This window comes from Lissotriton helveticus, chromosome 3_1 (assembly GCF_964261635.1).
Source record: "Lissotriton helveticus chromosome 3_1, aLisHel1.1, whole genome shotgun sequence".
Lineage (NCBI taxonomy): Eukaryota > Metazoa > Chordata > Amphibia > Caudata > Salamandridae > Lissotriton > Lissotriton helveticus.
In genome coordinates, this window is record NC_136061.1 from 372,562,025 (window position 1) to 372,587,617 (window position 25,593).

Sequence of the window (25,593 nt, forward strand, 5' to 3'; positions counted from 1 at the left end):
CCTGTGCACCTATAGTGCATTCTACAGGGGCTGACAAGGAGTCCATTTCCAATGGGGATGTACCTAGGGTACATGGAATCCATTTTACAGAGAGAGCAGATGGCCTGGGGCCCTGATTAGCAGGGAACCAGGTCAACTAAGTCAAAAAACCAGCTAAACACAGGCAAAAAATCTGGGGTAACCATAGTCAGGTAGCCACCTTCCTACATAACCCCCCCCCAAACGAAAGGAGATAAGGCTATCCTTGACCAGGTAAGCCTATATTGCCTGAGTGGCCATATAAGGAAGTACCTGCACTAGCATGGGTACCCCCTGTCTCATGGTCCACTAAGCAGTCCCTCACCCTTTGGGTATTAGAGGGTCTCCACCATAGGGAATCACTACCTTGGGTGTGTTTATGCAAAGTTAAAGGCTGGTTTGGATATGGAGTATTGAAGCGAGGCTCTACTAATTTAGGGCTTAGCTTCCTCCAATTATCTTCCACCATGTGTGCCTTTCTCTCTTTAACTGAGTTGCACTGTGCTCTCAGGGTCAACCTCTGGCTACCTAAAGCTGGAGGCTGGGTCCCTCTGTCTGGCTTGCTGGAGGGACAGTTCAGGTTTGGGCCCTTTGGGTCCCAGGTTTGGCTGTGCCCAACAGAATCCATCTGGGGGAGGTCCCTAACTGTTTTTAAGGGGGCTCCCTCAGGAGTTTTTAAAGTTTTCACCTTACTAGGGCTACTAGTTTTGGTGCACCTAATCTTCTGATGGGGGTGCTTTATTTGACAGGGGGCCCTCTGGGTCTCACTGTCCTTCTTGTCCTCTGCAGCCCTGGGCTGGCTAAGGCAAGGGAGAGAGGGGCAGGTTACCTGCTCCAGACTGGGTCCCACCTGAGAAGGGTCCACTGACATCAGAGGTTCTGTCAGGCTAGGCCCAACCACCTCTGGGGCAGTTCCTTCATCAGGGGTAAGATCAGTTCCCTGAGGAGGCTGATCCTGTCCTAAAGTCTGGTGAGGGGGAGATTTCTCTTCCTCCCCCATGCTCTCAGTTTGTGTGGAGTTATCCATCATTTCAGGTTTCACAACACACGTGTCAGTTTGAGTTTGGGCTGTGGCCATCACAGCCCCACCAACCTTTTCAGGAGGAGACTCAGTTTGGGTTTCTGCTGTTATCATAACAGCTTTGCTATTCTGTTCAGGAAGAGCTTTTGCTAAAGATGGGGCAGGGAGTATCTCCGCCCTACCAACCTTTTCAGGAAGGACATCTTGAATTGGGGCTGTAGCCATTACAGCCCCACTAACCTTTCCATTGGAATTTACCATTCTAGAATGGATTTCCTGTTCAACCCCAGCCCAGGCTGAGATTTCTAAATCATTACCCAGTAGACAGTCTACAGGCAAGTTTGGGGACACGGCCACTCTCTTTGGGCCAGTGACACCTCCCCAGCTGAGACTTACTACTGCCATGGGATGATTTGTTTGGATGCCATCAATGTTTATTACCTGGTATGTGGCACCAGGTAAAAGTTGCTTAGAGGGGACTATGCCATCAGCCACCATGGTGATGCTAGCCCCTGTGTCTCTAAAAGCTTCAACTCTTAAACCATTGATGATGGGTTCTTGTCTATACTTGCTCAAAGTATTTGGGCAAGCAGAGAAGTTGGCAAACCCCATGCCAGCCTCATAAACAAGATTAGTGGGTGATGGGGACCTGGATAGGCCAGGGTCCACCTGAGTTCCAAAAGTAAACCCACCCAGATTCCTGGGTGTGCTTCCACTTCCTGGGGGATTACTGCTGACAGTAACAGGAGGTGTTGAAGCTGGCTTTGGAGGTATATTTTCTTTATTGTTATTCTTGGGACAACAGCTGTCTGTTTTGTAATGCCCCACCTGTTTACAGGGATAACAATAGGGTTTTTTCTCAGTTGAAGAAGTGTCTTGGGACCCACCCCCATCCTTGGAGTTTTGGGGCCCTGGGGAAGTCTTTTCTTTACTTTTATCCCCACCCTTATCTTGAGGCTTGGTAGACTCCTTCTTCTGGTTACTGTCCTGATTCTTAGGCCTTATCCTGGTTCTGACCCATTTGTCTGCCTTCTTTCCCAATTCTTGGGGAGAGGTCAGATCAGAGTCTACCAGGTGCTGGTGTAAGAGCTGGTTCTGACAATTACTTAGGATCTGCTCCCTCATAATCAAATTATACAATCCTGTAAAGTCATGTACTTTGCTGCCATGTAGCCAACCCTCCAGAGCCTTAGTAGCACAATCTACAAAATCAGTCCAATCCTGAGTCTGTGTCTTCTGGGTATCTCTGAACTTCAACCTGTACTGTTCAGTGGTTAAGCCAAACCCATCTATCAGAACACTCTTCAGGACTTTGTAATTGTTTGCATCCTCATGTCTAACAGTGAGGAGCTTGTCTCTCCCTTTCTCTGAAAAGGAGTACCATAAGATTGCTGCCCACTGTTCCTCAGGAACCTGCTGTACCATGCAGGCTCTCTCAAGAGCAGTCATCCACTTGTGGATGTCATCCCCTTCCTTGTAGGGGGGCACAATCTTTGTCAGGTTTCTACTATCATAGGACCTGGGTTTCTCTTTAGGAATATTGCTGCCACCAGTGGCATCTAAGCCACACAATTTCTGCTCTCTTGCCAAGGCAAGTCTAGCTTGAGCCAAGGCTACCTCCTCCCTCTCTATCTGGAGTTTGACAGCCCTCATTCTGGCCCTATGTTCTAGCTTTTGAGAAGCACCCATGCTTCTCTGTGATTCTCTGGAGGCACTAGAAATATGAGAGTCCCCTGAGGGAGATCTCACTCTTCTGTTGCCTGGGGGAATCATATGTTGGGTTCTGGGGAGGTGCTGGCCCTCTCCAGTCCCCAGTAGGTCCAAGTTGGCCTGGCTAAGCCTACCAACTGGAACCTGGCTACCCTGATCCTGTACTTCTAAGTCCTCAACTTCTGAGTCCTCATCCAAGTCATCATCATCCTCCTCTTCAGGGGGATCAACTGCAGGGGGGTTCCCTTCAGTTCCTGTATCTAGGGAAGCTGCTTTTGCCCTCTCTAAGTCATCCTGTTCTAGGAGTCCTATCAGGATTAGGCAGGTGGGGCTTCTGCCCCTTTTTAACCCTCTTGCTTTGCACAAGACAATCAAGTCTCTGCGGGTTAGTTTGTCATATCCAGAAGTTGCCTGGGTAGGGTCAACTGTCACAGGACTAGACCCCGAGGCCTTTCCTGTGTCGGACATGGTTACTAGTGAGGTGTAAGTGGTGCACTTACCTACACTAAGTGTTTTCCTACTGGACCTTGCTAGTGAGTTGTAGTCAGGGGTGTGCTACTCCCTTCAACCTACAACTACTAAGTTCAGTAGAACTTAATATGCTAAGCTTTTGATTTTATATGTACCTAGAGGTACTTGATGTGATCTTTCAATTTGATATAAAGATTGCAATGGTAAAACAACAGCAAGCTCAAATCCGCACCGCTGCTCACCAATGTGAGAAGTTGGCCTGGTAGGGGATGTTTCCAATTCTGGAACCACCTACTACCTGACCAAACAATCCCCTTATGGTGTCTGGTTGTAAGTCAACCTTATTAGACAAGCTATCCTAGTGGTAGCATGGACTAAGCAGCCTAAAGGCTTAACTTAAGAGGTCGTGTTAAGCGAGCTGTTTTACCACATACAATCCTGTAATACCAAATGAAAGGACACCACACAAGTATATATTATAAAAATATATGTGTTTATTACTAAAAACAATCCCCAGTATTCTTTATGAATAAAGGGGCACAAGCGTTAAATCAAAAGCACTGTTTAAACATACAAAGTTGCACAATTATGGATGAGGGCAGGGGGCCACTCAAACCATATACTAAACAAGTGGTATAAGAGAGGCCACTCGAACAGTGGTTAGGCCTAGGGCCTAGGGAATCGCTGGGAGCAGTCAGGACAAGCAATGCTGAAGTCGGGAATGGCCCTCGGGATTCGGGAGATGTGCGGAAAGCGCACGCATGCACCAATGTTAACCAATGGTGCGTAAAAGTCAAATAGTTAAAGTTTAAGGACACTTCCGCTGAACCTAGAGGAACAAAACTTAACACACAGACCCTAGAGGTGTGCACCAGTGTGGGAACACCGGCGGAGCAAAGTTACCTCACCCACAGGAAGTGGGTGCACAGGGTCGAAGTGGCGTCGGGTTTTGACACGCAGGCTCTTGGTGCTTGAAGCTGAAAGGGCTGCAGGCAGGGTGAAGACGAAGTGTCCGGTGGAGTCCAAGGGTGGACTCAAGTTGTAGAGTACCTGAAAGCAGAGGGGACAGAGTCTGGGTCACTCAGCAGTGACCAGGGTGGAACCAGGACGGAACCAGGCAATGTCGGGCGCAATCAGGTGGTCGTCGAGGCGCTTCTCTTCGCTGTCACGTGGGCTCTGGGGCATCTGCGACGTCCAGGAGCAGGTCACGATCTGTCCCACGCAGGCTCTCACAGTCGGTGCAGTCGGCTTCCGGTTTGGAGCAAACAAGCCTTGGTAAGAGCAATCCACGCGGGATTGGAAGATGGCGTCTCACTCGGACCAGGAAGGTCAGAGTCGGAGCTCCCTTTCAGGGGAGCTGGTGTGGATCTGGAGCAACCAGAATCACGAGTCTTCTTTTGTAGTTCGTCGGCACAGGGACCACAAGCCAGCTGGCAAGTGACCGGGCCAACGCGTTGAGCCAAATCGTGCCAAAGGGCCCCACGCAGCACTCGTCGAGTGTGGAGGGCTGAACTTCGGCTCAGGAGTAGCTCAGGGTGGGGGCTTCTCAAACCCCGGTGTACAGCTTCGAGGATCACTCGTGGGCTGCACGGTCAGCGTCTCGTGGTCACTTCAAGATGGCGTGCCCCACGCTTCCGGTCGCCTCCACGGGTCTCAGCTTTGCAGGGACTGTGGATCGGGCTGTTAGAAGCTGGGCAGGCTTGATCTCGTCGATCTCAGTCGCTCGAGTTCCGGCGGGAACTGCAACCAAGTAGACGTCGAGGGCTGGATGGTGCCTGCTGCTGCAGGGTGGTCACTCCTTGACCACAAGGGAGATTCTTCGGGCTTCCACGTTGAGATGGAGGGCGAAGGGTCCAGAATATCGTTTCAAATGTTTCTTCCAGGAAATCTGATGTGCATTGGCACTGCTCCCACTCTTATTCGAATCTGGTGGGCGTGATTACCTGCTAGGTCCCCTCCTATGGGTGGGACCCAGGAAGTGGGTGGATACACCCCCTTCCTTTGATCCAGGCCGCCCTGGCACGAGGGCTGGAGTGCCCCAGAACCGGTTTGGCCGGATTATGCAAGGGGCAGCCTTGTGCGCCCCAGGCAGTGTCTGGTTTCTTTCAAACCTCCCTGCTACAATACACTATCTCCTGTCTGGAGGGCGGTGACACCCTCCTGTGACAGGAAACCCTTTGTCCAGGACCCCCTTGACTGGGTTTCGGTCAGCTCCAGGGGTCCAGACATTTGTCTGTGGCAGAGGCATCCATTTTGTGGATCTTAAGGCCTTTGGAGAAATCAACCGCATTAAAGTGAAGTAACATGTCTTACCCCTCTAGAGGGGTGGAATGCCATCCCAGTCGCCAGAACTGGCGAGGGGATGGTATTCCAAAGCGTATGACACCTTACACGACATGTTTTGATAAAGCCAAACCAGAGTTGCTAAATAACCGCGAGGATTATAAGGCACTTAATAGTATATGGTATGGCATTATCCTGAAACAGCTTAGGGATTTGTTCCCGACGGCTGCAGACAGGCTCAGCTCATGCTAGAGCTCCATCTCACATAAAAACCATGCACCCAGCCTCCAGGATTGGTGAGGCCTGTCTATAGGAGTGGCTCACAGGTTTACATGTGTCCAGATATAGGTTTAGACATAGGTATACTATATCTAAGCAAGGGGTGTGTACACCACCTTACCCCAGCTGAGTGATCAGCCAGTTGTGTCAATTTAAGAACCAGCCAGGGGTGGCAAAAGATATGCTGCAGCCCCTGGTAGGCCTTAGTGGCTCCTGTGCCCTGTGCACCTATAGTGCATTCTACAGGGGCTGACAAGGAGTCCATTTCCAATGGGGATGTACCTAGGGTACATGGAATCCATTTTACAGAGAGAGCAGATGGCCTGGGGCCCTGATTAGCAGGGAACCAGGTCAACTAAGTCAAAAAACCAGCTAAACACAGGCAAAAAATCTGGGGTAACCATAGTCAGGTAGCCACCTTCCTACAGGAAGAGACAGCACTAGTCTGTCTCCTTACGAATTCCTGGATTCTGCTCACTGCAATCTGGGCTGCAACTCACAAGATGGAGAATGATTTGGGGTGCACCCAGCAAGGCCTTAAGGGGCCTGGGCAGGTGTGTGAGGAGAGCTCAGACTTGCCTGGTAGCCGAATAGACAATGGTCTGCTGGCCTGGGGGTGAGGTATGGGCAGCTGCTTGCTCCTGTTCAGAATCTCCTAGGAGACAGACCGGCTCAATCCGCAACTTGGACTTCAGCAGGTAAAGGCTTCACTAACTCGAAATCTAACAATACTGTTTGAATAAAGCTTTGCCCCCCTGCGCAAAACGAAGTGCACAGGCCCCAGTAAATACAGTTTAAACAGCTCACAGAAGCACCCTCTGATGTAGAAAATCCCTGTTGCGCGGGGGGGGGCAGGGGGGCTGGCTGGCCTCACTGGCTTCTGAACACAAAATGGTGGCTGGGGGTGCACTGTTTGAGCACACAGGCCTAAGCACAGAGCAAAGGAGAAATTTGGAGGGAAAACAGATTTGTCACCAAGGAATGAGAGGGACAAACTACAGAGGTTGGACTGCAAATCCCACAATTCAACACACTAAATGAAGGCAATCATGGGCAGGGAAAACCACATTTATAAAACACAGTTGATAAAATATGCAATTACAGGCGGGCTAAAACTACAATTTTTAACCAACAACCACAGGCCTAGAGAGTAAACACAGAAAGAGAAAATCATTTGTCTTGGGAAGAGACAGCACACATCTACTAGTCATGTTTGACATTAACATATGTAATAGGAATGGAATGCTGTTTTGCACATATTTACCTAGCAAATCTCTCTCCAAATACTCCCCTTGCTAGACGGGTCTGAATGCCACTTTGCCTGAAGATATAGGAATCATGTGCACTGCCAGGAAATTGAGAGACAATGTCCGTTATGATGTTTTAGGCATTTCACACAACCTGAATATTTAGTGAATGATAACATTTCCTATTTCTATACAAATATTCCTGTGCTGCAGGGGGACATATTGCCACATGGGTGCAATCTATGCAACCCAGTACTTGGGGGAAGCCTGCTATTTGGTAAAAATCCTGCTTGGTCTTAGCAATTTTATGGGCTGTGTTAGGGAAACTTTGGCGAGTGTATCCGCACCTCCAAACCTCCGTCATAGGGATCTTATCTGATGTCCACCATCTTACGGTCAGGCAAAGTTCAAAAATTGCTCCTGCGTTCACTTAAAAGATCAGGCCCCCAAACCTGCCCCTTCTTACTCCCAACGTCTCCTGCCGTGTGGGGAGACTAAACTGACTTTTATTCTGGCCTTTTTGCAGTCTCAGGTGATTGATGCCCAGCGGGCACCATGCTGAGGTCAGGCATAGACCACGCTAGCTTTTCAACTCTAACTCTGTTCCTTCAGTTTGCCGAGGGGTTATCCCTGGTCCCCCGGCCCTCCGTGCAGTCCGCCGGGTGTTCGGACAGCCCTTCGAACTCACCGCCTCTGATCGGGACAACCCCAGAGCACCAGGCAGCGTTGCTGATGTTTCCCTCGCCGTCTCAGGTAACTCCTCCAAAGTCCCATGGTGGGCGCTAACCGTTGCTCGCGCCGGCTCTTCCCAACTCTGGCCAATGACAGTTCGCCCCAAATCACTGCAGGTTCCCTATGGGCTCCACCAGCGGCGAGCCGCGGAAACAAGCCAAGCTGCGCCTACGCAGTCACGCGTTCAGGTATCCACCACGCACTGTAGTGTAGCACTTACCCACCCACAAGAGGCACAAGATCCAGGATCCGCACGTTTTCTCCAGCCGAGAGCTGTACTGCAGTAGGTGCACACAAGATGTTGAGCTTCTCCTTTTGCACCACAAAAGTCAATTCACTTTCCACTCACCATTCCTGTAAGGTATCATGGGAGTGATAACCCGAAACACAAATCGCAGACATTGCTCTATGGATTGTGGGGTGGTTGCAGTACAACTCGTTTTCGGGGGTCTGACAGCACAGCTGTCAGACATACTGGGATTAACCTAAAGACCTTTCAGAAACACTACAGAGGTGCGTTGGCTACACCACATGAGGTAGCAGGCACTACAAGTTCAGATTGGGCAAAAGTTATGCAGTGCCACAAGAAAAGGAAAGAAAAAAGGTACTTGACCCCACACATCCAGTATTGTCTCTGGCAGTCACCTTGTGGGAAAGCATATACTGGCCAGTCAGTTCAACAGAAAAGCTCCCGACCAGATTGGTGCACTGGGAAGCATTAAGATGCCATAAGTCTAGGCTGCTTATTAGGCTGTGTTATCAGAAAGGCTGTTGATGTAGCTAATAAAAGCATCTGTTAAACCCAGATACACGTAATGGTTGGTATCACTGTTACAATGTGTTCTCCATGTGGTGATTTTGGTTAGGCATTGTTGTTATATATATTGCTATGCAACTTTTATTTTTCTACATATTCATAGTTTAGTAACTATGCATAATGGTTGCCCCTTCATGTGCACTTGAATAGGCTAGTATTGGGTAAACTGTTACGGGTATAGGCCTTATCAGGAAGTCATACAATTTCACACATTTGATCTGTTTATTGGTACTCAAAGCCAGGAGGTCTGACCTACTCATTGTGAAAAGCCTATATTCAAGACAAACTTTTACAGATTAATTTGTTTTATACTGCACTATAGCCAGGTATTTTGTTAAATGAAATTTCACAGATTAGCATACCATGAAGACACAAGATATGTACTGCATTAATTCTGGTTTGATTTTAGTAGATAGTATTTTGCTTTGACAATTGTAATTCTGTAGGCATTTGCAACTTTAGGACTGTTTGCCTTACCAGAAAGATTACTCTCAGTACAGAGGTCCAAGTTGGTTATGGCAACATAACAGCTATTGGATTCATTTGTATGCAGGGATATGTTATGCCCGATGCCATTGATCTGTCTGCTTATTAGGATAAGTTAATAGAAAGGCAGTAGGCCTTGCTAACAGCTAGTTACCACATTATTACAGGCCATAGAAAGGGGATTACTTATATGTAATTTCTTATATGTAATTTCACAAATTACCACAGTGGGCATTTTGGTAGACAGACATTACCCTAGGAATAGAATTTTACAGGGATGATTGTTAGAACCCTTTTGAGAGCTGTTGCATATTGTGAATAGATCTTTAATTTTATAAATGTATGCTCAGTAGGCCAGTATTGGAAAAAGTTGTCAGATTACTTGGGTGTGACTGGTTAAAAAAAAAAACGTGTAAAACAAAGCAAATAGGCTTTACTTATTGTGAAAAGCATGAACTAAAGGGAATAGGCTTGCAAAGGTGGATTGCTATTGCACTGTGCAAAAACCAATGGGTATTGTTACATGAAATCTGATTGAAACAGCAGGCAATAGTTTTGGTGTTGGTGACCTACCCAAACAATAGAGAATAGACAATTTGCACTATGTTAATCCATATTAAGCTCCATTAGTAGGGATGTTTATGTTATGACAACTGCATTTTGTACATATGACACATTGTGATAAATGCAGACCTGACAAGTTGTGAACCATGCTAAGGGTAACAGGCATTTCAAAATGGATAGTCATTGGTCTGTATTAAAGCCTACAGATCATACGTAGTCCAAAGTAATGTCAGGTGGGGTAAACAGCTATCGAGCTGTAGCTGTTTTCCAGATCCTCGATCACCTGGAAATATTTTGTACTCTGACATCTGCAAATAGTATCCACTGTAAATGCTCCTTTACTTCTCGCGTACTACATTTCTAATTTTGATTAAATTAAGTAACTTTGTTCAAAATCAATAGCATTGAAGATTGTCTCAATTTATATTCATTGGCCTGAAAACTGTCTTGTCCCTTTTCATTAAAAAAAAACATGTACAAATGCTAATCTTTAGATGGCTCATTTTACTGCTTCCAAATATAAATTTGCATTTAATTAATGATCTTGAGGGGGGGATGGGGGTCTGCGTTACCCTATATCTCAATATATTGTCTACCTCCACTATCATTCATCCCAAACTCTAAATCACTACTATGATCCCCAAAATAACCCATTATAGACTTCCATCCTTGCATCATCCGATAGCTTACTTTTCAGATATCTCAAACAAGCTTTTTTTTAAACACTTCCCTGCGACCCGCCCTCCCTTTACTATTCCCAACCAAACCCCTTCCAACTGCTATAAATCGCCAGTCTTAATATTGTGGCGCAAGGTCACTCGAAATAGAAATAGCAACTGTGTAAATATCACCATCACACACATCTTAAACATCTTTGCCCATTAGCCACATAAACACAAAACTCTGAATCAAACAAATTCGTTTTTAAATTTTATTCTGAACTGTCCAGCGTCTACAGAGGAGGCTTAGATTATGCCAATCTGAAAAACAAACAAAAGAACAGGGTTAGCATTTAATACACCATTAACCAATTTAACAAAAGCAAAGTAATTCTAGTTACCATCACTGTCAATCCTACGTTAAAATATTACGTTCTTAGAGAGACATTAACCAGCGTAATGTTAGGGGACAGAAATTACTGTATTTCTTGGGCATCAATGTAAAATAAGCAGATTTGTCAAAACTAGAGTTTGTACACCCAGAACGCTTGTGTGGTATGAAGTTAACGATTTTTAAGTGGAGGCAAATTTATTTAATGTTCATTGTATGATTCAACATGGAGTTACCTGGTGCGGCAGTGTACTACATATGTGAATGCAGTGACTTATGGAAAATAAAGTTTTAAAATTGTAATATTTCAAATATACTACAGCAGATACCTGCTCCACACTGTATAAGTGCAATTATCCCAAGATAAGCAGTTGGGAAATAAAATGTGCTGGAAAAATGCTTTATATCATGAAAAACACAGATCACATTGGGGCCAAACAGAATATGCCTGGGGTATCTCCAAAAGGAGATGTGGTAGTACTCGTCCGTACAGGCACGACCTCTATGTACAGCATTCAGAAAAGGGGAGGTGCACATTTCCTTTGGCCTTCCTGCCGACACTGGCTTTCACCATTGCATTCCTCCTGGCAGAGCACTTCCTGGCAGTGGACAATTTTCTGGGGGCTGGTCAATAGGACATTTGAAGTCTACAAGCAAGAACGCCAGTTCCACACACATACAACTGTTGGGATGTATGGGAAGAAATACGAACGTGAAGCAATTTGTTCTTATGCACCTTAAAATATGGCTCCCCGAGAGCTACTCACAGACTATGTAATGGTGTGATTACTAAACAGCCATATTCTATGAAATAAATTCTGATTTGAAAATATGCAGCCAACAGTCCTAACGAGAGCAATGCAGTGGGTGTAGGGAATACCTGAAGATAATTCAAAAAGACAAGTGTGCGGCTAACTACTTCCATAACAAGTGTAGTTTAAGCCACGCCTATGCAGCACACGCACAGAGACATTCTGTATCTGTGTGCTTAGCCCGCCCATCACTTTTAATTTGCTGCTTGCATGTCCTTTGTAAAGGCCTACTTCTGTGGTTGACGTTAGTTGTAGGTTCCTTCTTTGTGTGTCAAGCCCTCCCATGGACCAGGTCTTTACTTGTAGGCTTGCCCTTTTGTGCATGTAGCACTATTTTTTCGTTTTGTTGGTGCGTTAGTGTTGCAAAGTCATCCTTTGCCCTGGGCACCCACAACTTTTTCCTGACTGGAACTGGTGAGAATTTTGAAGTATCTGAGGGGCAGAGCCCTCCAGATCTGCTGCATGAAACTGAATGAAGCAAGAAGTGCTGTGCTGAAACAGATTTTGTTGTGCAAGGAACTCTTAAGGCCTGACCTCTGAAGACTGCACCGAGTAAAACTGCAGCCCTGTGAATTACCTTGCTGCCAAAAGACTCAAGAGTGGAACTCCCTGCAAGCTACAGGTTAACAGAGCTCACCTGGACAGCCCCACAAATAATTCAAAGCCTGGAGTACCAGTGGATTTGTAAGCGTTTTGTTAAAGTGGATTGCGGAATTGAAGTTACACTCTTTCAAGGACCTTCTTGAAGATCCCAGAACCTTGGATTGTGTGTTGGATACTTTGGGACCCGCAAGCAGAACGCCAGGAAGGTGTTCTAACTGGACCCAGCTTGCTGAAGAAGGCAGCCCACTACAGTGGTGAGAATTCGTCAGAACAATTTAAAAAGGTGCGTCCCCAACAGAGAAAACAAAATGAGTTAAAGGGGCGCTGTTGGTTTCTACGCACTAGAAAAGGACTAATCTTTAAAAATCCGTATCGCTGGTTCCCTACAGTGGATTGTCGTTTGTGTCATTTAACCCGTTGGCCACTGCTGCAATTTCGCAGCAGTTTAAAAAACAGGCAGGGCTGCGTCAGCCGCTGAACGTACGCAGCACCAGTCAGGTAGTGCTCCGAACGTTCAACAGCAGCACTTAACGGGTTAAAAGATAAAAATGTTACCTATTTTTATAAATTGGTGTTGGATTTTTGTGTTGTGTCTTAATTATTTACTGAAATGGTGTTTTTGAATGCTTTACATACCAGTCTTTGAAGTTAAGCCGGTCTGCTCACAAGGGTTGAGCAAAGGAATAATTTTTTAAGACCTATGCTAAATCCTATCATGTGTTAGTGGCCTTATTGCCAGTGGCAGACCTACATTTGCCTCTACCAATAACCCACTTTCCAACAGTTAGTTTGAAATGTTGGCTTTATTTACGCGTTCACCAGTCCAGATTGCAGACAGCCTGGTTTTTAGAAGCGTGCGAATCGCCAAAAGATTGCTTTCCACCTTAAGTGCCAGAGGGAGCGAGTTACCGGCTGGCTGTGCCGGAAAATAAAAAAGTAGACGCCTACGTTTTTCATCTTAGAGATTGGATTTGGGATTTCTCCCTCTTCCTGTGAAGTTGGACGCTGGAAAATCTTCTGAATAAGGAAGACTGACAGAGCTGGCACCTCGGAACTGCCTACGTCCTGCCACTATGTCTGGTCTCGAAAGCAGACGTAGTGGCAGGACTTAGGCCAGCTCTGACAAACATGTGAGTAAGACAGCACCATGCATGCACGGACTGGATGACCCTCACAGAAACACCAGAGGAAAATCCTCTGAATAAGGAATTAAAGGTAGAGACAGGTGAGAGCAATAGACCTCATATCTCGCCATACTTGGCAGCGCACAGCACCTAGGATCAGATGCTGCATGGCCTCACTTAAAAGTTCCAAAATGTGAGACCTATTGGCTATGCCAATTGCTTATTTTTGGGTGGGTGTAGCCAGTGTTCCCACGAAGCCTTGCGCCAGGGCACCCGCGCACCTCTGTGCCTCGGAGCACGCACTGCTGTGTTGGGTGCGCACATCCGAGAGCATTCATGCCGCCGCATTAAGCAAGTGCTCCCTCTCGCTAAATCTTTGTTTTCTAGAGTGCTGCTGTGGGGTTCATTGTGTTAATTGCAGAGCCCGTCAGGAGCTGCTATTAAGCACAAATCTGCCTACAGCCAAACCCTAGAAAACAAAAAGAAATGTGATATGAAAGCCCCTGAACCAACTCTCCCCACTACAGTTTTTTTCTTGGAATACGAATCTTTCTTGTTCTTGCCTACCCAGCAGCCGTTGGCTTTGGATAGAATACCTTAAAATGCAGTAAATGACACCCATCTAATTCTGTTTGGGTTGATTTAAACAATACAATGTAGTGGAATTATTAACACATTAACAGACGTTAAAAACAAACACCACAAATAGAAGGTGATAATCTTTGTGCCATGATTGATATTTCAAACCAAATTGGTTTTTAGGAATGAAACATTTTATGCATGGTGGATTACTGTAGCAAACTTGTTCCCTTAGCTCCTGCAACCACATGCAGAGCTAGTGATCTAGTTTGCAAGTCACAAACGCACAACGAACATGTATAGAAACTACAAATTTAGTTATTACTCCTTATATACATTCCATTTGTTTTACCACAACATCTCTTTAATATATTAAGTTGTATTTGTCATGTTAGTTACGAAATCAATAAAATCTTGCAATGCACGATTTTGTTTGATAGGTTAGAAACCTAGAGCAAACAGACGATGGGTAGCAAGTCTAGTAGAAACAGCACCCACACCTTCAGGACAGAGAAAGCATATAGAATTACAAGATCCAGGGACAGGTTTTAGGAAAGTCAGACCACACTACTGGAAAAGTCAGAAGAATGACAGGGCAGAATTGAGTTGAACCTAAGCTAAGATGCAATTCTGCTGCATTCATGTTTGCAGCAAGTACTTCGTAAAGCTATAAAGTAACAGGCATCCTATTGCTTTGGTAAATAAAAAGTGTATAACTACCATCTCTTAAGATTAGAGACCAAGAAGCATGATCTAGGACTAGACTATATTCATTTCAATAATGTACATATGTTATTTAAATAAGCCTTTGATGACTTGCATGAATCTATGACAAATAGATACCCTCAATAAGTAATATGTTTATTATCATCAATTGTAACGGAAAGCACACAGAAACCAATGTAGAGTGCAGGAAAGGAAACGGAGAACGACAATTTAGACAAGTAATGCAGTTTAAAATCAAGTATTTGAATTAAAATTAATTAAGGGATGACAACCTAGATAATGGAGCTGTAATGTAGCCTTTTAAATACAGAATTACTGAGGCAGGAGACATTTATACAGTCAGGTGGAAATACTTTAATCTCCCAATGCTTATCCAACAAATACAATTACTTTAGGTATTGTTCCTTATGGCACATACAACATACTATCGGCAATGTCTAAGGTGTATATAAGAACATACAAATGCAGCAAGACCAAGTAATTATTTTAGAAGGCAATTCAAGCTCTTTGGCCATCAATACAAAGGATGAAGAAAGCCCATCACAAAGAGTTGCACTGAACCATGCAATTATACCACGTTTTCACTTCTGGCTACCAGTCTGTAAACACCGACACTCACTTGCAAATTAATTTGGTTGATGCATAATATTCCTTGGACTATTATTCCACGTTCGGTCTGGGCCATAAAATGCCACCGGCTCCAAGAAATACAGAAAAGCTGGCCGACATTTATGGCCACACAGTGAAAACTAGTTACGACCACTGTTCCCACTAACGTCCGCGCGTGGGCGCGCACGATGGTCAGCCGGAGCGTGCAGTGCCCTGGATTTAGCGCGTACACAGCTCAGACATCCCTACAAGACAGGTTGCGCCGCCACTTTTAAAACATGAGCGGCGCCAAATCCAGGAGAGAGGCCGTGTGTTGCAGGCACGCAAAGCACATTGTGCTCAAAGTGCTTCAGCCCCTCTCCACACCCCCACCGTCCTGTGTGGACCCACAGGCTGAGACAGCTTTGCGGGCACACAACAGCCCCCCGAGTACTTCACAGGTCTTCGAAAGACCATTTGCACGTTAATGAGCTTTCTTTCTTGGTCTCCACACATACTGGCACAAAGAGAAAGCACAAACATGCAAGAGGCAGATTAAATTGCAAGGATTATCTGGCAGTGAATTAAGGAGGCCCATGTTAAATTGCACTGGCAGAGGACTTCAGAGCCAGAGCTTTGGGCACCGGCATTCTTTTATTTACAAATTAAGCATGGACTTTCTATGCAAGAGGCAGATTAAATCACAAGGAGTATCTGGCAGTGAATTAAGGAGGCCAATGTTAAATTGCACTGGCAGAGGACTTCAGAGCCAGAGCTTTGGGCACCGGCATTCTTTTATTTACAAATTAAACATTGACTTTCTATACTTCAACAGGAAGTGATATCCAAGACATACAGGTTTCTCAGTTCTTTAACGTATTTCTAAAAGTGCAGCAACCGTAGAGCACATTTCCCTTTGAACAGCATTCATCCTTAGACACATCTGTATTCCATATGAACCATTTATTTTCTGCCACAGCAATTATGGAACATATCTACCATGGCTCAGTAACAATGAGGCATACTACTAATGGGCACAGCATATTGAGCATCTTCATGAAAACCCATTGAAATAAGCGCTCAAAGTTTAGCACTTAACTAAACCAGTTATCATGGTCTACAAGTAAGCCTGGTTAATATGCAAATTACATTACTACATAGGAAGATTTATTTTAGTATGTGGAGTTCAGTGTTGATTGCTGTACAACCAAGTAGGAACCAAGTAATTTGAAAACGTGTGCACAGGATTAGTCTTCATTTGATTGCCATACAAACTGCATACTTTAAATAGTCAATTATCCCTCTGGGCGGGCTCATTTAAGGCTCAGATTTGAGATTCAGAAACAAATGAGATTGATCATCTTCAGCTAACACTCACTGCCAGTGCTCATTGAGGCGCTGTGCCACTCATTTTTGACAAGTAGTTGTGTGCTCTTGGTTCAGGTCTTTAGAAGATTCCGGGTGCAGAGTATACAGTGTCTCATACTCTTTGTACAGTGATTCTGGGACATACTTTTCTGGGCACATAACATCTGAGACCGGAGGTTTTCTGTTCAAAAATCTTCTAAGAACTGATGACTCATGGCAAACTACAGAGTGAAGGTACTCAGCACAAGTGTGGATCATGGTTTCTGACAGTGACAGTTGTTTTTCCTGAAGTGCAATATGATGGTGGACCTTTACAAGGTTTCAGGAGGAAGCGGAGAACTCCTGGCTGCACTCAATTTTACTAGCAAACCATATATATCTAGTACAGGCAACGGAAAGTTAAGACCATCAATCTGGTTGATGAACCTGTAGGGCATGAGCAATCTGCCACCTAAATCTCAGATTCATCTGAGCAATTAACCCAAAAAGAGCTAAATAACGAACTTAAGTCTGCATTTAGCGACCGAGTAACATTAACTCTGCCTCAGCCAGAAGACAACGGAAATACATTTGATGGCCCTTCATTGAACGCATTTAGGAAAACAAAGACCCCACATACTCATCATTAGTATAGTGAAGAAAGGAAAAAAACATAACTTTAACCTATACCATGCAGGTTGCAAGCAGCTCTTTACTTCATAGGTTACTGTCCTATATCATAATTGTAACTCATGAACTGCAAGTAACAAAAAGGTTCTCTACAACAAAAGCAGTAACCTAAGGAGCTATCCACATAAAATACAGTTCCGTTGTGTATGGTACACATTTTTATAACCAGCATATTAACCCTCTGTACTACTTAATGAGGAGTCAAAACTGCAACCAGACAAAACTCTCCAGCAGAAATATTAATCACGGGAAAACTCCTTTAACTCGCAGTCTCAACGACCAGCCTTTGCAAAGCATTCACTACCCAGACTGCGACTTTACCACAAGTTACTTTAACCCAGAAGTTGTTACGATGACTTGCTGTAGGGGACTCGTTTTTGGACTGGTGACAGACTGATGGGATATCCAGACATTACTCCATAGCTTGCACGTCTAATTGTAAATATGTTATAACGGGGTGCCCCCGTATACGCTACCAGTGGTAGGAAACAAACCTGAACGACTCCCGGGAGCCAGGAGCACACCCTTATTTACACCTTCTCTCCCTCAGCAGATGGACTACCGAGGTAGTGCCTCAGAGACCGCATCATAAACGGAGGATGAAAGGGACTGGCCCTTTAACGCTCAGACCGAGGACGAGTGGGCGGGGATCCAGAACGACGGAACGCCGTCAAATGCGGAAGGCCCGCGAGGAGAGGGGTGCTTGTACACCCGGAGTGGCGAAGAAGAGAGCGGTTGGAGGAAGAAGGAAGCGAGCTGGAGGAACGAGTTGCTGGGAGGAGAAGAAGTCCTGTCTGCGGAGGAGACGTCTGGAGGCCACCGGTCCCACGTGCCGCCCAGCCACCCACCCGGGGGAGGTGTGTGGCTTACCCAGGTGCGTAACACGATCCGGGGCTGGGTGGGACGTAAGGGCGGTCCCGTTGTAAAGTAGCGGTTCCCCTTGTCCCGGTTTCCCCTACCCTGAGCACCCCCCTCCCCGCACTTGTACATAGAGTCGGAGCACGGGTCGGAGTTCTCCTCACTCCCTTTGCCTAAGTGTTAATTTGGGTTGGATACCCCCCTCACCTCCTCCTTTTGTTTTGTTTTCTTCCGGTCCCGGGTGTGGAGACGCCACGACGGAACGAGAAGAATCGCAGTCCCAACGGAGCCAGTTAGGCTATCGGAGGTCCAGGACAGTCTAAGCCCGCGATAAGAGGAGCCCAAGAAGTCGGTCTCCACGGAGAACTACCTTGCCCAGAAAGACTTGCTCGGATATATTATTTGAAGCAATAAATCCCGTGAAAACTAAAACCCGCCTGTTGCCTTTCCCTTCGGTCAGCACGAACACCGGTCCCTCCTAGGTTACAGTTATGTAATTGTGTATATATGTGATCTTGTATAGGCTTCCAACATTTGCCACCCTATGAACAGTCCTTGAGCCGAATAACTTCAGTAAAATCTTATTTTGATACCACTATTGGAGTCCTGTACTTTTCTGAACCCAAACTGTACTCCCCTGTGTAACCAATTAATGTAATTGCGTGTATATCTAAATTGAAAACCTGCCTTGAGACACTTCACTTGTGCTACAAGTGTCTAAATGCACTCTTTTCACTTTAAGCAAAAGATTGGAGTGATATTTGGCGCTGTAACCACATACGCAATCTGGTTCCCGGCGCACAAAGCCTTCGTTGTAGCGCACAGAGACCTTATACTGCCGCACACAGAGGAAAAAAAATCAGAGGGAACATTGGCTGTAGCCTGTTCAAGTATTGCTTGGTATGATTTAGTGGTTGCTCAAACTGCTGTTACTCACACACTGAGCAGCAAGCACTCTGAAAAGATTGCCTGGGTAGAACGGGTATAGGCTGGACTAAAACAAAATCCCATAGCAGCACTCATTGATTTTGCAATCTCTGCAAAGTTTAGGCTAACCTTCACCCAAAAAGATGTTCTCAAACCCTTGCTCTGGGACAGAGGCGATACATTACCAGGAGTCTATCTCACCTTCTCAAATTGAAAAGTTTTCTGCTGCAGAACATACTTACTCTATCTCAAATTGTTCTGTCACAGGTACCCAATAGTCATGTTTTCAATGCTCCATTAAGTTGACATGCCAGCTTCGACTCTTGGCCACAAGAGTATTACTACACATCAAGCGTCTTATAAGGCGGCAGGGTGTTATAAGTACCTTGAACAAATTGTCTTTATCTAGCTAAGTGTAAAACTAATAAATTCAGGAGGCAGGTGGCCTGTGATTTAGAGTAAGAAATGCCTCTTCGTATGGGCATCCCCAAAAATTTGGAAACCTGACCACAGTGCATGAGACCCGACTGTAAAATGTATGTATATTAGAGAGTGGAACATGTACTCTTAAGTTCCAACAGTAAAAACCTGCAACTGCCACTATCATTGTGGAAATTACTAGTAGCCCTATGGGAGAGTAAAGAGTTGCAGGATTCTACAGCAGCACTCCTAACTTCAGACTGCGATATTGGAGGTGGGCAGAATGGTCCATTCTGGGATAGCCAGAAGTTACTTTACAGTAGTCATGAGGGAAGGAACCTGGTAGCCCACTTGCCACCAACTGTAACCTTCCTGGAGGGCATTTTCTTTGCATAGAGCACCCATACTGCGACTGGGCAAGGACTGCCCTCCTGCACCCAGCAAAGAGGCAATGCAAGATGTGTGAACCTGGTGGCTAGGAAAGGAGTAGTGACTGTGCCCTGCTCAGAGAAAAATAACCAAAGCAAGAGACTCCAGAAATCAGTTGGCTGACCTGTTCAGAGTACAAGGCCACAACAGCTGAAGAAGCCTGCTGGGGTAAGATGAATGCCCAAGATGTTCATATCGCTGCCAAGCAGCACCAAAGACAAGGAGCAGACGCTCAAAGTTTCACCCAAGTCTGATGGACCCAAAAGACCTGTCAAGAGTGCTGCCTGATCGCGCAGATGACAGTTGCCACCAAGGAAAGAATCTTCCTGTAAACGAAAACCAGGCAACTGGACTTCAACCAGCACTGAGGACTTTGAAGGAAGTCAACCCATGTGGCCATGATTGCTTCACCCAGTTCGTTGAGGAGCTGCTGAAAGGCAGACCACGTCGCATTCAGAGTATCCTTGAGCATCTCCATTGCATAACAGGAAAGGGTAGGAGAGGGGTGGAGAGTACAATACTGTCCTATTGCAATGCGAGACTCATTACTGGCTCAAGAAAACACTTGTATAACCCCTGACCTGAGATCCCTGAAATGACTGCCCTTTGAAGCCAGAATACAGCTGAAAATTGCTGTTATGACGCACTCAGCCAAACACCACAAGGCACCCAACTACCTCACACAAAAGGTGATTATATCAGGAGGCTCGAGATCTAATAGAAGTACAAAAAATCTACTCCTGAAACCCCGCAGATTCCGGAAGGAAAAAAACTTACAAACGCTCCTTCTCAGGAATGGCACCGAGGATCTGGAACGCACTCCCTCCTGAAACCAGGCTTATCTCCTCCACGGCCCTCTTCAAGAAAGAGGTGAAAGCCATCCTTATGGCCAAGTACACCTGAACTTTATTGTTGATCAGAGACTCCGCACCGCAATGGTATAATTGGCTACCTGATTGTCTAATGTCAAATACCATATTCTTCCTGATTGTGATCCTTTTTATCCTTCTTAGTTGTCAATTCTATTATGACAAGTCGATCCTATTATGCTACTCACTAACCACCTATTAAACTATTCTCGTTAGTTTGCTGAAACTCGATGACCTTACCCCTTATTCTTTGTAACTTTTAGATATTGTCATAAGCCATCCCTTTAGCCTAAGCTCTCCTGATTTCTATTGTAGTTGGATCAAAGACTCAGTATCGTCTTCTATTACCGTTTACCTGATTGTTTATTGATATTTTATCAGCACATGACTTATCTGACCATGATATTGAACTTTATATTGTACCCAATATTATGTTGCGTCACCCTCCTGCTATCCTCACCCTTGTTCCTGTAAAGCGCTCTGATATCTGTAAAGATCTTGTGCGCGCTATATAAAACTCTGAATAAATAAATAAATGCAGGTGACATGAAAGCAATTACAATCCATTTGCTGCACTCGAAACACTGGTTTCCTTAAAGAAAAATTATTCCAAAGCATCTGCTAGATGGACAGAGCACATGCTGAACACAATGATGCATTTGGCAGAAACAATGCACCATGGGCTTTCGGTTCACTCGGAGCCAACGTTAACTGTCAAGTTGATCAACCCACATATACCCCCAACAAAATTAAAGCAAGCAGTTCTCTAAAAAGTTACCAGGGCAGATAGTCATCTGTGGTAGAAAAAGGAGATGGAACATCGTACATAGTACTAAAAAACAATTGTGCATCAGTGGTTCCTTTGACCGCATCACAGTCATCAGTCGAAACAAGTTTTCCATCATATGTACACGGAGGCAGCATAACAAACAAGAAAGCACACATCCATTACAAGATTAACACAAGGCCAACACACAAAACTTGCAGCTGTATAAGTTGCAAGGACACTTACTTTGTTGGCTACATCCAGTGCATCATAGTCTGGAGCTAGACGCACATATGCCTTCTTCTCGCCGTCTGGCCTGAAATAAAGAAGGATCTATTACTTCCAGACACTTGGTCCTAACATTCTCAGTAAAGCATTCTTGCGTGCATCAGTGGTTCCTTTGAAATATCATCGTTATCAACATGAATTAAGTTTTCCATCATTTGCACGATTAAACACTTAAGGAGAAAAACCACAAAGATACTAGCCTACCAGCACCCCGGGAGCCTTACTCTGAAATGCATACACTGGAAACAGTCAGGACAGGTCTCATGCTCAGAAGAGAAATTAAGTCTTGCTCATCACATTTAAAATTGAGCGGATTCCATTGCCTTGTCATGGCAATCCATTTGAGCAATTTCTCAGTGGTTCTTAGGGTTTAAAGTAAAAAGGTAATCTTGTGAAGGCAGAACTCTGCCTAAGTAGTGGGAAAGTACTTTTTTAACTGGATTGACACTAGCTTGGCAGACATGGGGAGCAACCGAGCTGGATATAAACAAAGCCAGACAACACACATGGCCTTTGTGCAAATTCACGGTGGTCTCAGCAACTGACTTACCACCCTGAACTAGCCATCCGCTTTGGAGTAAAAAGTGTTTATAAAGGTTGGGTTAGCCGAGGACTGATTTTACGAACAAATCGGATACACTAGGGAGACAATAGCGAAGACCTCAATATTGTCACTCGATGCAATCATACCCTCACAGGAGGAAGGGACCATATGTGAAACCAATGCTAGAGATGCTTTTGAAAAAACAGTTCTAGTGTCAGGTTCGTGGAACCCCCTTAAGACGAGCAGCAGATCCTTGTAGGTTACGAAACACGGTTATAAAAATAACGTGTTCATCGACCCCTTCTCTGCAACTCCTGGCCCTTTTCCCAAAAGTCTAAACAAAACAAGTAAAACAAATAAATGCTCTTAAATGAGAAAGTTGTCAGACATTTGTTAAACTAAACCATACCTGATCAGGGTGTTGACTTTGGCAACATCAATATCATAAAGCTTCTTTACAGCCTGTTTGATCTGGTGCTTGTTAGCCTTGACATCCACAATGAAGACCAGCGTGTTGTTATCTTCAATCTTCTTCATGGCAGACTCCGTGGTAAGAGGGAACTTGATAATCGCATAATGGTCAAGTCTGGGTTCACAGGAGGAGCAAGAGAAAAGAAATTCCAGTAAGTTATTTGACCACCCCAGTTATAGCCAATCACATGATCTGACAAACATTTTGGGCGTGGAGACTTAGGTGGGTGCATCAGTAAAAAAAATCTGTAATCACAAGTGTTCAGGCTTTGATCGCTATGAATCATCATTTGCAACCCAACATATTCCACGTGGCTATGGGGCAATGTGAAAACCCACAGAAGTTGAACACCAACGCATTAAACGTCAGGATTGTGACCAGGGTTTTCATTTGAAAACAGTTTCACTACTATAGTCCTACAAAGAAAAGAATCATCAAGGGTCAAAATCGTAGACGACATACTTGTTCCTACGAGGAGCACTCTTCCTGGGATACTTCGGTTGCCTCCTTAACCTCAAGGTCCTTGGCCTCCTGAAAGTGGGGGCTGTCCTAATTTTCTTCTTCTTGTGACTGTGTACCCCCTTAAGAACAGCCTTTTTAGCTTTCAAAGCCTTGGACTTTGCTTCAGTTTTAACAGGGACAGCTAGGAAGAAGACAGTCTCAGTTAAGCAAACAAAAATTACATTACAAACAGAACAGATAAAACAAGTAAGTTGAAATTCATAAAGACGAACGTGCTAAGCAGCCAAGTTCAGAACCCCGCTTGAGATAATTACTTGAGCTTTACTTCGACAGTATTCCCTTTACAAACTGTCGTTGTGGAATTGGAAGCAAAGCTCGTAAGAACACTACAGTGGTGGGCAGCACTTGTTTCCCTGTAACCAAAGCATGCACATATGTACCTTTTTCCCAGGTAATCTGCCGAGCTACTAAACTAGGTAATATATACAAATCGTAGTCATCGGGTGGTTCACCTTCATGCGTGTTTGCAGTTTCATACATGATCACCAAACTGCTGCTAAGATGTTCACACCTGTTACTGCACGAGCCCCTCTGAGGAGGTGGCCCTTTGGTTTCTCTAGGTCCAGGACTGGCTGCCATGGTATCGAACTGAGCCCAGGGGTCAGCCACACAAGAGCCATCCTCCTTGACCATGTGCTCCATCACCAGAGCGAAATGAAATATCCACTCACACATGCAAGAAGAACAGGCAGTAAAACAGTTTACACTTAAAAGTCAATCATAAAACCTAACAAAAAAAACTATGTGGGTTTATGCCGGCCACGTTACCGGGGAGGGTAACACGGATGGATGGATATATACACACGTTATTCTTTACAACTCCCCCCCCAAGGGCGCTATATAAAACCTACCAACAGACTCCAAATATAATTTGCATTCCTGCTCGCAAGAAGCTCCTCACAGCCCAGCTAAAATCAATAGAAAACGCCCCTCATAATTATGGCCTTCCCTCCTACCTCTCCAAAAAATTAAAAGAATATTCACTAACGAAACAGTGCAGGAACGTTAAAGAATTCCGTACGCCCGTCCAGGAAGCGCGGCACGTTCCGGTACTCACACACGCGGTCCAACTCTTAACTGCAATTAAAGGCTCTACGTTGCCTACAACGCCCTGCACGGAGGTTGACAGCCAATTATCACGTTTTTCCACAAAATATGCACTTCTGGGAGCTCTTTTCCCCCAAAAATCCCCCAAAGGCCCGTCCACTCGGCCACCAGCTCTTACCTTCCTTCTTGGCCTTCGGTGCCATGTTGGGGGTGAAAGAGAGACGTACGGGGTCTACCAGCTAATATCACAGGGACTCGCTCAAAGAACTCTCGCGAGATAACTCATCCAATCGCAAACGTTGCAGCGCAACCAAAATTCCTGACGTCAGTTTTCGTTGAGGCTTGACACGCACGCTGGTGGACATTTCAAAAGCGGATATCCGGAGACCTATACAGCAGACCCTTGCCCTTTACATGACTAAAAGACAAATACAATCTTGCTAAGTTGGGACACGATTATTCACAGAAAAAAATTCAAACCGCTTTTCTACGATATACGAGGAGGAGACTATAAAATATTTGGGCTACGATATACGAGGAGGAGACTATAAAATATTTGGGCTACGATATACGAGGAGGAGACTATAAAATATTTGGGGAATGCGCAATGTTCTGTGTTACGTGTCTGGCCTTAACATCTCATGTACGAGCCAAGCGATAGAATAAACATATCAAGTACAAAACAAGCATTGAAAATGCAATAGTTCTTGCCTTTGATAAAGTTAAGGCCATTTGCTTTGCTAATGGTATTTATTGTATAGCAAAGTAAATGGCTTTAACTTAATGAAAGGCGAGACCTATTGCATTTTTAATGCTTTTTTTTACTATGGATTAGCTGTTCAGGATATACTCAGCATAAAACTAGCCAGAGTGATTGGAGAGTTGATGGTATGCTTACGCAAAGAGTTCTAATGACAGTAAATCCAGTAATTTAACCTCAACAGAAGCTAACAAAAGTTGAAAAGCAGGATTCTGGACAATAGGGAAAATTACAATAAATGAGCAAAAAGAACAAGTTTCAAGTTTATTTTATTTGTTTTGGTACTCTACTGAGGACCACAAATTTTATACTATAAAATTCAATTGCAAAACAAGCATTGGCATTGCCAATAGGTCTCGCTTGTGGGACCTTATAAGTATTTAGTTTTGCAGCACAATATCCTTGTTGCATAATCGGATATTGTGCTGCAAAACTAAATACTTATAAGGTCCCACAAGCGAGACCTATTGGCAATGCCAATGTTTGTTTTTTGTTGTGAGCGGTTTGTAAATCCGTGTTGGCTGATAGCTTGGCCGCTTGAAGT

General features: G+C 44.9%; 2 protein-coding genes and 5 non-coding genes across 8 annotated transcripts in view; all 7 read right to left on the minus strand.

The window, feature by feature from the left end:
- LOC144822489 (large ribosomal subunit protein uL23-like) overlaps positions 1–10,405 on the minus strand; it is a 150,558-nt gene extending 140,153 nt beyond the window's left edge. For both annotated transcript variants that reach the window (XM_078680098.1, XM_078680101.1), the window contains exon 1: positions 7,047–10,405. The gene's annotated coding sequence lies outside the window, so the exon portion shown is untranslated. The remainder of the gene's footprint in view (positions 1–7,046) is intronic.
- Positions 10,406–10,545: 140 nt separating this feature from the next.
- On the minus strand, positions 10,546–24,623 carry RPL23A (ribosomal protein L23a). Its single transcript, XM_078680104.1, has 5 exons — positions 24,468–24,623; positions 23,183–23,363; positions 22,658–22,834; positions 21,663–21,732; positions 10,546–10,608 (listed from the first exon to the last, which is right to left on the minus strand). The coding sequence occupies exons 1-5, from the start codon at positions 24,490–24,492 to the stop codon at positions 10,594–10,596; spliced, it is 468 nt and encodes a 155-aa protein (XP_078536230.1). The 5' UTR covers positions 24,493–24,623; the 3' UTR covers positions 10,546–10,593.
- Positions 13,938–14,071, minus strand: LOC144825813 (small nucleolar RNA SNORA66). The gene has a single exon (XR_013609590.1). It is a non-coding gene; the product is annotated as a small nucleolar RNA SNORA66 (small nucleolar RNA).
- LOC144825805 (small nucleolar RNA SNORD42) lies at positions 21,496–21,561 on the minus strand. Its single transcript, XR_013609583.1, has one exon. It is a non-coding gene; the product is annotated as a small nucleolar RNA SNORD42 (small nucleolar RNA).
- LOC144825798 (small nucleolar RNA SNORD42) lies at positions 21,800–21,865 on the minus strand. The gene has a single exon (XR_013609579.1). It is a non-coding gene; the product is annotated as a small nucleolar RNA SNORD42 (small nucleolar RNA).
- LOC144825824 (small nucleolar RNA Z17) lies at positions 22,946–23,016 on the minus strand. The gene has a single exon (XR_013609599.1). It is a non-coding gene; the product is annotated as a small nucleolar RNA Z17 (small nucleolar RNA).
- On the minus strand, positions 23,701–23,875 carry LOC144825865 (small Cajal body-specific RNA 16). The gene has a single exon (XR_013609634.1).
- Positions 24,624–25,593: the final 970 nt, after the last annotated feature.